The 12034-nt window shown below is 36.0% G+C and overlaps 1 protein-coding gene across 1 annotated transcript; it reads left to right on the top strand.

Annotated features, from left to right (window-relative positions):
• Window positions 1-4529: 4529 nt before the first annotated feature.
• Window positions 4530-10065, top strand: LOC137938821 (piperic acid--CoA ligase). The gene is made up of 6 exons (XM_068783868.1): window positions 4530-5901; window positions 6281-6470; window positions 7716-7861; window positions 7997-8064; window positions 8531-8633; window positions 9688-10065. Exons 1-6 carry the CDS (start codon window positions 4885-4887, stop codon window positions 9799-9801), a joined length of 1638 nt encoding a protein of 545 aa, XP_068639969.1. The 5' UTR covers window positions 4530-4884; the 3' UTR covers window positions 9802-10065.
• Window positions 10066-12034: the final 1969 nt, after the last annotated feature.

Genomic DNA, 12034 nt, shown 5'->3' with positions numbered 1-12034 from the left:
CTCATCTTCCAATATACCTTCATTTTTCAATACTCCCCCTCACGTTGTCGAGTCCTTCATTGAGGCCCTGCAACATTATATTAGTGAGAGTAAAAATCACTCCTAGCCGGTAAGTCATTGCTTCATACTCCAGTCCTAATGTTGGATGTAGGACACTCCACTTCTATCGGTAGTGTGTCTATCGGCATTGCTTTGAAGTGTCCACCACCGTGTCCCTCCACGGACAACGACTCTCAAGTGGTAGGAGACATAAAAGCCATTACAGGGGGGGGGTGGATTGCATAGATGTAATAATAAGTTCCTCCGCCATGGACTTCCAACCACAAATAATTTTGATCTTTTTTACGGGGATAAAGTTCCTTCGTCATGGACTTTCAACCACAAATAATTTTGATCTTTTTGACGGGGATGAAGTTCCTCCGTCATGGACTCCCAACCACAAATAATTTTTATCTTTTTGATGAGGTAAAATAAATGATGACATGAGGCCACCTCTTCTTCAATAATAATGTCCCCAAATAGACATAATAGCTGCAGTTGAATATAACACGACCATCTTCCAACACATATAACATGAACCAAAATAATAAACCTTGTAGAAGGACCCATGAAATAATCATAATCAGATATAAATATTTTTTCTTAGATGCACAAGCTTCATCTTTTGTGTTCCCCCTTTCTTGAATATTTTGGTCACATAAACTTATCCACAACATAAGGAATAAATACCTCTTTCTTGTACTGCTTGTACTTCTCCCCCTCAAGCTGGGAAGTAATGGCAGTGCTCCCAGCTTGAACCAAATATCATAGATGTAGCAATAAGCCCAAATAATAGAGATGTATAAATAAGCCCTCAAACCAGGGAGAAGTAAGATATTTTCCTGATATATCAACCCAAAAAATGACTCAAAACAATGGGCATAAATTCGGATTTTTCAATACAACAGAATATCATCATGACCTTTGATTCTTCCAATGCAAATATATCTTTAAATATAGATCAGATTGACATAAAATTTTTTTTGTCTGAAAATAGACTTAAATACCTTTCATCCAAGTATAATTTCTCTTCATAAAATATAATTATAAGAAGATAAATAATTTGATATATTTCGGTCTCTATCATCTGGCCGAACTAAGTATTGTTTCTCTTTTTTTTTTTACAGAATGACTATCGACTCTTCCAAGAATAATATCTCTTTATAAAAATATCATAAAGATAATTGGTTGAATAGGTAAGAAAATAAACTTACTTATGTTTCTTTTGATATAAAATTCTCCATATAAAGTCTCTTTCTTGATAGCATAAAAGACCTCGGAAGTTGAGGCTTTCTGATGCCGCTCGAACCACTTTTTCAATCTGACCTTTGCTGCGTCAAATATCGATTTCTCTTTGTAGATAACTAAGATAAAAAATTTGTTGAATAGGTAAAAGAATAGACTTACAGATCTTTCTTTTGATATATATTTCTCCATATAAAGTCTCATTCTTGATAGCAAAAAATACCTCAGAATCTAAAGATTGTTGTTGTTGCTTGAACTTTTTTGCAATCTAACCTTTGCTCATTCAAATATCGACACCTCTCTGTAGATAACTCCGATTGGAACAAATCATTTTTCTTTAAAAATTAGACTCAAATATCTTTCTGTAAATATATAATTTTAAATATTAAAATCTCCTTATAGAGGTAAAAACCACAAAGACAACTGTGGGTATAGGGACTGAAAAAAATAACTACGAACCTAGACTTAGGGTTTAGGGTTTAGAAAAAAGGATCACATTACCTCCGTGAGTTGACCAACTCAACTCATAGAACCTGCTCTGATACCATGTTGAATTTATGGAAAAGTGAAATACTTCATTGACATCAATAACTTGTTGTAATCAGAGTACATGAACCTCTATTTATAATAGAGGAAGGTAGTAGAGTCCAATTACAATAAAACTACCCTTGTCCCAATTATACCCAAACTTTAACACTTAAGGTAAGTCCTAACATAATTAGGTAACTCAATATTGATAAAAGAAAAATATAACTTAAACTAAAACTCTTCTTAGTCGTGACCCTAAGATAAAGATACTTTTGTGAGTTCTTTTTGATCTTCCAATTGAGGTGATAAGGATGTCAGCTCTTGGTAACCATTGTGGGTCCTACTTCTTATGGGTTTGGGCCCATATTGTGGGCCTTCCTTGGTCATGTGGCCCATTTTATAATAATCGTAGATATGTGGGTCTTCCTTGGTTGAGTGGGTTTGAGCTTATCTTTCAACACTCATTATCTTCTTCATCTTCTTTGTTGCATTCCTTCTCCACCTCCACCACAAGACCAGGAACTACCATCTCCTTCACGACTTCAATTTGTTGTGGCCCATCCACCTTCTCTTGGTGAGCTATGCCCTCCTCTTCTCCACTAGCGAGCTCCTCCACCTCGCACGCTTCTACTAAGGGAACTTCTGCCCGTTTCCCATCCTCTCCATTCTTTCCATCTTTAGCCATGTTGTCCTAACATCTATGTTGTCGCCTCTCAAGAGCTCTTTCAGCCAGCGCTTTTCATCACACTTTTGTTTCTTCTCAACGCTTCTTTGTGAAAACTTGACTATGAGGAACACACCCTCCTAAAGGTGCACACTCGACTACGAGGAACACACACACCTGACTGCGAGAACCCGATTATGAGGAACACACCCATCTCTTTCGAGTGAAACTGTTGAGCGTCGAGTGAAACCGTCAAGCGTTGAGTGAAACCATCGAGCATCGATTGAAACAACAAGTGAAACTGAATTCAATGGTCTCATGAAGTGAATTCACTTTCACTCATTTTTTCACTTGAACAAGTGAAAGTGAGTTATCTAGTAATTCACTTTCACTTACATAGTGCAAGAACAGGGTCTATGCTTCTATTAGAGTTAATCACTTACATGCGTTTATGAGATAGTTTCAAACGACAACAACGTTGGAGGGTTATCTATGTAATTCACTTTCACTTAGACAACACAAGAACAAGGTCTACGCTTCTATTAGAGTTCATCACTTACATGTGTTTATGAGATAGTTTCAAACGACAACAACCTTGAAGGGGATGGAATTCCGGTGGCGTGACGTCATGCAGTGAAAGGAGAAAAGCATAAGAACGGTGATTAACCAACACAGATTTTGATCTCTACCCATAACTGAAGGTTCCTGCTCCTACAAGATTCAAGATGCGAAGACCTTACTTGTTTTGGCAGTTCTCTAATTCTCTCCCACTTTATATTTCATGTTTTTTCTATAAGCAGGTTTCCCAAGAGAATTTCATTCCTTCACGATTTGGTATTGGGTTGGTGTATTGGAAACAGAAGTCCTAATTTTGGAACTATGTTGAGCTGTGTTTTTCTTACTGCTACAACTCTTTCTTTTTATTTCATGATCTTCTAGGACTTCTCGTGGACAAATTTCCCCTTTTCTTCCTTATCTAGTTTTTGTCTTTACCTTATTGTTGTTTTGTCTTCCTATGCTTTGTCTTTATTCTGCATGTCATCCTCAACCCATAAAGTGGTGGCTTTGTTGTAATAGTAGTTTGGCCATTGCTAACCATCAATTGTTGTTGTCTTTTTTCCCTTGCTAGAATAGAAACAATTACTTTATTAATGTAAACTCTTGTTCACATGGATGGAACTGTTAACGGTTGCTACCTCTCTCATGACTTAGTTGTTGTTAACGTTTTCTATTTGTCTTATTGTTGCTATGAATAATTATGTGTTTCTTCAAGTTTTATGAGTTAATCCAATTGATTTCTCTAGTGTCGGACTTGTTTGTTTGTATCGTCATGTCTAATCAATTTACCTCAAATCCCATAAATTTCTTGGAAGTCATACTTGGTCCAAGTTTTTTGTTAGCTTTATGGTTTTACTGTTATGGTTTTCCCTATAATTTCAAAATAAAAAATAAAAAATGGTAACACTTTTGATTTGATGAAAACGCCTTTCTTCTTATTTTCCTTAAGTTTAGAAAGTAGGTTTGGAAGTAGAGAAGATTGAAGACCACTAATCCTACAAATTTGTTGGCTCATAGTCCAGTTTCTAGCCTTCAAATTATTTCTTATATAATTATTTTAATAGTTTATATTTGAAATATTATTTCATATATAATTATAACCAAACATAAAAAATAACTTTCACTTGAAAGGTACAGCCGACCAACACTTAAAAATAAAAAAATAAAAGTCTCTAACTCTTTAATGAGACCTGTACTGAAAGGGGCAATACAACGTTGGGTTTGTGTTGGACTCATCTTTTAGGACTTTTTAAGTTGTGTTGATTCTATTCTCTCCTTTGGATTCTGGTTGGTAATATCAGCTTCAATGTTATGAAACTCAATCTGTTAAGGTAATGAGGCCTGATTTTACCTGTTTAATTACATGATGACGGGTCAACTGAATTTTTCCTTCTCTTTAATGTCTTACAGCCCGAAGATAGCGAGTGTTATCTTGAATCATCTGATTCAAGAGACTGGACTGGTGCCGTCTCTTCACATATCTAATAGCTATTGACTTCAACCTCGAGACGCAAGATTAGTTGTCTGCCCATTCTGGCAACAGCGCTTGCCTATCATCTCGTCTTCCCGATTATAAATCCAGTTCAAATCTTGTTTTTGAAGAATCCTATTATTTGGTTTCTTTCATTCAACCAGTATCTCTCCCAGTATCTCTCTTCCTTCACTCTGTGTTTTTTTTTTTAAGTTTAGTTGTCTGCCCATTCGGGCAACAGCGCTTGCCTATTATCTCGTCTTCCGGATTATAAATCCAGTTCAAATCTTGTTTTTGAAGAATCCTATTATTTGGTTTCTTTCATTCACCCAGTATCTCTCTTCCTTCACTCTGTGTGTTTTTTTTCTTTTCTGAAACAATGATGGAGAAATCTGGTTATGGCAAAGACGGAATTTATAGGTCTCCCCGCCGTCCTCTTATCTTCCCCATAGACCAGAACCTGTCCATGGTCTCCTTCCTTTTCCAGAAATCCTCGTCTTATCAAGATCGCCTCGCGCTAGTGGATGCTGAATCTGGGGAAGCTTTGAATTTCGGGCAATTTAAATCTATGGTCCAAAGAGTCTCTCATGGTTTCGTTAAACTTGGACTTAAGAAAGGGGATGTGATTCTTATTCTTGCCCCCAATTCGATACACTATCCTGTTTGCTTTCTGGGTGCCGTGGCCTTTGGGGCGATAGCGACTACTGTGAATCCTATGTACACTGCTTCGGAGATATCAAAGCAGGCGAAGGACTCGGGTGCGAAGCTCGTTGTTACAGTGCCAGCATTATGGGACAAAGTAAAGGACTTGGGTCTCCGCCCTGTAATTCTTGAGCCAAAGAATGAGAGTGCAAAGTCCATCGCATCAGATTATGGTGCCATCCATTTGTCTGATCTAATTGAAATGGCGGGTCCCGTATCGGATTTCCCTCCAGCTTCTATCAAGCAGACGGATACGGCTGCTCTTCTCTATTCTTCAGGTACTACTGGAGTAAGCAAAGGAGTGATTCTGACGCACCAGAATTTCATTTCTGCGTCTCTCATGGCAGCGGCTGATCAGGATTTTGACGGTGACGGCCCGAACGTGTTTCTCTGCTTCCTTCCAATGTTTCATATATTCGGGCTCTCAGTTATAGCCTACTCCCAGCTAAGGAGGGGTAATTCCGTTGTTGTGCTCGCGAGATTTGATCTTCAGGTGGTTCTGCAATCCATTGAAAAGTATAGGGTGACACATATGTTTGTGGTTCCGCCAGTAATGATTGCTCTCGCGAAGCAGAAATGGGGAAAGATGTATGACTTGTCATCCTTAAAGAGACTTGGCAGTGGTGCTGCGCCACTTGGAAAGGATATAATGGAGGAATGTGCTAAGAACTTCCCCCATGCTCTGGTTATGCAGGTACTGTAACCTGTAACTCAAGTAATATAGAAAATACTTGTGATTTGTTGGAAGCAACTGAGGAGTTGAATTTGCTGGCTCCTTATCTAAGGGCAATATGTGTATGTGTCGTTTGTAGTTGATCACGTTCTTAAAACTCCCTGCTTCCACTGAGCTTTTGCAAATTTAAAGACTAGCAACTTCTTCAGGAATTTGCTCCCATGTAGATCTGCCAGTGGTTCCTGATTATTGCAGTTGTATCAAAATATTAAATAGGAAAATGTTTGGGGTATTAGATATGTGAAGAACTAGGAAGAATACTTGCTTGGATTAACCAAGTTATTTGAATTATGGGTCTAATCTTTATATTGAATGACCTCAAAGCAATCTGTGGTTGCAGGGATATGGTTTGACTGAGTCCTGTGGAATTACCTCACTGGAAAATCCAGACCAGGCTGTTCGTGACTATGGTTCAACAGGCTGCCTTCTTCCAGGCGTTGAAGCCAAAATAGTTAGTCTTGACACATTGAAGCCTTTGCCTCCAACTCAGTTGGGGGAAATATGGATACGTGGGCCTAATATGATGCAAGGTAAAGCAACTGTTCTTTTACTTATTACCACTGCCATTTGATTACTAGTATGATATCCTGAAGCTACCATAAAATCATTGACAGGATACGTATTCATGATATCTGACATGTGCACGTGCACGAATTGACAAAACACATGGACATATTTAGACTTCAACTTTTTGGTTCTGTATTTTAATCTTATTAAACTAGACAAAGATCTTATAAAGGCTTATGGGACTGAAAGCAGACCCAGGGTGCTGGTTTCTGTGAATTGCTGGGTTGACCCTGATTTGGGAAGGGATTGGTTGGGGGGGGGGGGGGGGGGGGGGGGGGGGGTAGGTTGAACTGATCCCTTCTATTTGCCAACGAGTCCTCCTGACTCCCTTCCAACCCAGCCTCTAGACTTGAGTGTCCAGCGACCCGATTCAGGCAACCCAATCCGGATTTCATTGAAACGAAGTTGGGTTCTGAATACAGGTTGCAAAGCCCTGCTGAAAACCAGCATATGTTCCGTGGTTTTAACATTTTATGTTTTATTTACTTGGTATCTCTCTCTGATTTTTGTTTTCTTTCTGGCTACTTGATTCATCTTTATTTCCATTCCAACTAGTCGTGATAGAAAGTTTGAACCATGCTAAACTCACTGGCTTTTCTGCCATAGGTTATTATCCAGGGAAGAAGAGGAAGAAAATAGCTGGAAACTGTGATAGTAGGAGAATCCATTATTTTTGTTGCCATTTAAGAGTACATGTTTTGACTTGTTAGATGAAATGATGTCCTATTTAAACTTTTGCCCTTACAAACAAGGTACTTGCTAGATGCAGATTAAAAATTGATAGATACTATTGACATTCTTAGATAAGAAAAATTAAAAAGTCATGGTAGAACTTTAGATATGTATGTAAAACTCATCTTGGAGCAGTTATAAATCATAAGTTTATTTACATGTGAAATGAGTTGCAAGAATGCTTCAGCATATTTCATACACATCTTAATGATTTTTACAACCGAAATCTACATTAGAACCTACAGTCATAATGGAAGACCACGCCAACAAATTCTTGGCTTTGTTCTTACTTCAGTTACAAAATGTAATATTGTTTACGTTACTCTTTGATACATCATCAGGGAGTGATTTGTCTGATGCTGATGCTCCTTTTTCTATATGACATTTACATACTATTGAGATTTCATCCATGTTTATCTGCATTTTGTGTGAGCTTAGATGCTTTTTTGGTTATTGACTATTAATTATTATTGTAGGTTACTTTAACAATCCACAAGCAACGAAGTTGACAATAGATAAGCAAGGCTGGGTTCATACAGGAGATCTTGGATATTTTGATGAGGAAGGGAAATTGTTTGTTGTGGACCGCATAAAAGAACTTATCAAGTATAAGGGATTTCAGGTGAACTCCATGTGTGGAACTGAATATAGATATCTTTGCTTGATCTTTATAATGCGCCATGCAATGTAATATGGTATTAAAAAATCTGGACATGTTCTTGTTTTGACTTTTCCATTTCTGTTGAGCACTTAATAGGTTGCACCTGCAGAACTCGAAGGGCTTCTCCTTTCTCATCCCGAAATTTTAGATGCTGTTGTCATTCCGTAAGTTGTACAGCAACCCGTTTTATTTAATTCTTTTTCTCATTTTCCCTGTGTATTTTTGTGGTGCACCTTTATGTTCCAGAAGCAGAGTTTCTGTCCAAACAAGGTTGACCTAAAACAGGATGCCTAGCTGGTTCAGTTAAATCTGGAACCCTTGCTTTGCAACCATATGTTTAAGTGGTTTGACTGGTGAAACAGTGTACCCAGTCAGGTTTGAACTATATTCATGTGAATAATGTTCAGTATTTTTTCAAATATTTGTTGTAGTTTATAATTGTTCTGTCTTAATCTTCGTTTGTGAGCTTCTTGTCTGTTGAATTAGCAGACATCTTATAAAATATTATGTCACTCAACTGTATTTTAGTCTCAGTTGAACGCATCCAGTTTGATGGCTGGTTTGGTTTCATAAAGTTGAATTTTATTTGCAAGAAATGTATTGAAGATTCTGCATCTTCTGGTTTTCAAGGTTTCCTGATGCTGAAGCTGGTGAGGTTCCCATTGCTTATGTTGTCCGCTCTCCCAGCAGTTCTTTGAATGAAGAAGAGGTTCAGAAATTTGTTGCAAATCAGGTATGAAAAAGTTCTATCTAGCATATATGGTGAAAATTCACTTGTCTTTCCTTTCCATCCGTAATTGGATACAAAACCAATAAAAAGGCACCTTGCGTTTTGTGAGCCTAAAACTTTTTAATAAAACTTATTATGACTTACTGCTGCCTCTCTCGCTTTCTAATGTTATGGACCATCAAGATGCTGTACAGAATCTTATATTCCTGAGATCCTGTGTTAATAGAAAGAGTGTGACATGATTCTTTAGGCTGTGTTTGGAACACAAAAAGTGGAGAGAAGAAATGAAAGAGAAAGAGAAAAGAAAAGAAAAGAGGTTTTTTTATCTTGTTTGGATGTCCATGGAAAATGAGAGAGAAAGCGAAAGAGAAATATAGTTTTTCTTGTTTGGATATACGTGAAAAATAAAATAAAATTAGTAAATTTTAAAATTTTGAAAATTAAAATTACCTCTCAAGTTTCTTTTATCTTTTATTTTCTCCCTAAATTCCATGATTTTGTGAGAGAAAATTTATTAACTAAGAGAGAATGATTTTCTCTCTCATTTTCTTTTCTCTCCATGATGATCTACTACCAAACAATAGAAAATACTTTTCTCTCCCTTTTTCTTTTCTTTTCCTTTTCTTTTCTGTGGGTTCCAACAGAGCCTTAGAGAATTACCACATTTGACCAATAATTAACAAAGAAGGAAAAGGCAATTCTCGACATGGACGGCAATGGTATTTACTTTTGTCAAGTATCTGTGCCATATTTTCTTCTGATGTTGCCAAATAACCTTTAAATTCTGTTCTCAAATGGGGAGAAGCACACAAGAAACTAGGAAGAGTTGCACTAAGCAGAAAAATCCTTTTAAGTGTATTATATGTAACATTCTATCTGAATTTTTTTTTCACATTATGTTGATACCTCTTTTTCCCATTTACCTTTTCTTTTCTAATTTCTTTTTCGTAACTAGTGTGTATCAAGATCAATGAAATATGGAACAACTATTTGTCTTTCTGAAAAAAAAAAAAACAAAAAGAGCAAACTGGCCAAGCTGATTACTCCTTAATTGCAGGTGGCACACTTCAAGAGACTACGAAGAGTGACATTTGTAAATAGCGTACCAAAATCAGCTGCTGGGAAGATCCTCAGAAGAGAGCTCATCGAGAAAGTAAGGTCAAAGCTTTGAGACATAAGAATGCTCGAGTGTTTTTTATAGAATTGCAGCACAAAGCCAGCCGTTGTCTCTGCCTTCTTTACAAAGTTTAGTTCCTTTTATTTGCTGGTGTAGAAGTTGGTTTAGTCATTACCATGGGCGTATGAAAAGCCCGCTTAGCCCTGAGTATTTTGTACTCACAGATGGATTCAAATAGTATATACTTTTTATTGGCAAATAGTGGTTGTGATTCAAATTTTATGACTAGAATCAATACATACTGTGACGGCGCTCCGATTGTGACCATCATCTTTTGTCAAATCTCGCAAAAGAAATGAAACATTAAGGGTGAAATGGTTAAATTAATTATTTTTCAGAATAATAATAGTCAAATTCTCATTTTGTTTTCTTTTTTTTTTCTTTTCCATGGGGTTCTAAATAGACCCTAAATAAGTCAACTATCAACGAGAGAAGAATTACATAAGGAGAAGCAAAAGCTCTGCATTAACTATCTGGTGCTCTTTGATGAAGCGAATGCTTTAGGTTTTACCTTCTGCATGAATGACACTTAAAAAGACAACAATAGCATAATATGCTTAGAAAAGCTCTAATGAACATGTCTCCAAATTGCGTCATCGATGAACTAGTAATCTACCTAAAGCACTTAATTTTTTATAATTTCTGCAATATTTTTTAGCTTTCTAAGACAAGATTCCCAAGTTCACCTCTAATTCAAACAATAGTTATCCTATTAAAAATGGGTGTATCTCGAATGTTTTCTTAATTTAATAAAGTTATTTGAAATTTTTTATATGGACATGTTGAAAATAATGTGGCATTTAAAATTTTATTAATTTAAAAATATGAGAGTATCATGGGGTGTAAATCTCCCACCCATGTCTATCCCTATTAAAATTGATTTTGATTTGTTTCATGTGGGTGGATAGAGAGTGATTGAGAGGAATCTTACTTAATATAGGAATTCATATTTGAAACGTACTATTGATGGTTATGAGAGGGGGTAGATGGTTTGACTGTAGTTGGTCTAGTAATTTTAGAAAGAGAGAGAGAGAGAGCTAGAGAGAGAGAGAGAGAGAGAGAGAGAGAGTTAAATTTGATATTTTGAATAAAAATCCAATTTGGACCCTAATTGGTTGATGAACCAGTGGTCCTGATAGAGTGGCCCTAGATTGGTCCAAAGTATGTAGGAGAGAGACAGAGGATCCTTGCACTGGTGTGTTTATGAAAGAAGGGTTGGATGTATGCCTTATATATGACATCATATATTTTTTAGGGGGTGAAATGATATATCTCAAAGTTTGATCTAGGTGACACATATCAAAACAATCCAAAACACTCATGCCAGTTTAAAGCAACATTTGGGGCGTGTTCTTTCCTTAGGGTCCATAACCTTTCTCTTACCTCATGAAGTAATGAAGGAAAAAAACGACCACTAACAACCAATATGAAATTATGTTGTTTCCTCCTATTAGTTTAATTTTTCTTTGTTAAAAATTATATTTAAAAAAAATAAAATCAAAATATTATGTAACTATGTACCAGAAGGGCTATAAGTTCTATAAATATGTTCAATATATTTATATTACCTATTTTTTTTTATCTATTCCATATTATAACTTTGAGTCACAAAATACTCTGAATGTTTGTTTTAATTTGATAGACTTCTATGAGCCAATTGTTCCATTTAGGATAACAAGTTTTATGTTTCTACTTATTTATCTATTTTGGTACTAGTGATATTTCAAAACTAAAATTTTAAAAATAGAATTTTTATTTTTGAATGTAACGTAATTTATGTATAGTTTTCAAACTATAAAAGATACTTTTTTCACAAGTGAATTACCAAAATTCGTAAATCCTATTGCATCTACTATAACTAAATTGTCCTTAAAATAAACAAAGAGGGACAAACGCACACACATACACATAATCATCAAAATTAATAAACTCGTTTCCAAAATGGGCAATAAGAAAATTATTTTTGTCCTCTTTAAACTTTTTTTTGAAGATCTGGGGTCTCCCAAAATCAACACGAACAAGATTTTTTTTGCTAGAGCAGTTTTTTTTTTTTTTTTTTTTGGTCCCATTAAAGAGTTTTGTGGGGCTAGTTGAATCAAGAAGGAAATTGGTTTACCATTTAAGGCCTACATATATCAAAAAACTTATTTCAAGTGAATAATTATTTTTCTCTATACTTTCTTACCTAGCTATGATTTCTTCTTAGGCATAAACACATATTGCTAGA

The sequence above is a fragment of the Aristolochia californica genome, unplaced genomic scaffold (assembly GCF_029961685.1).
Source record: "Aristolochia californica isolate CCGP_79_NKW_82.1479 unplaced genomic scaffold, dmAriCali1.0.hap1 SCAF_8, whole genome shotgun sequence".
Classification (NCBI taxonomy): domain Eukaryota; kingdom Viridiplantae; phylum Streptophyta; class Magnoliopsida; order Piperales; family Aristolochiaceae; genus Aristolochia; species Aristolochia californica.
This window is presented reverse-complemented; position numbering and strand designations above follow the sequence as displayed.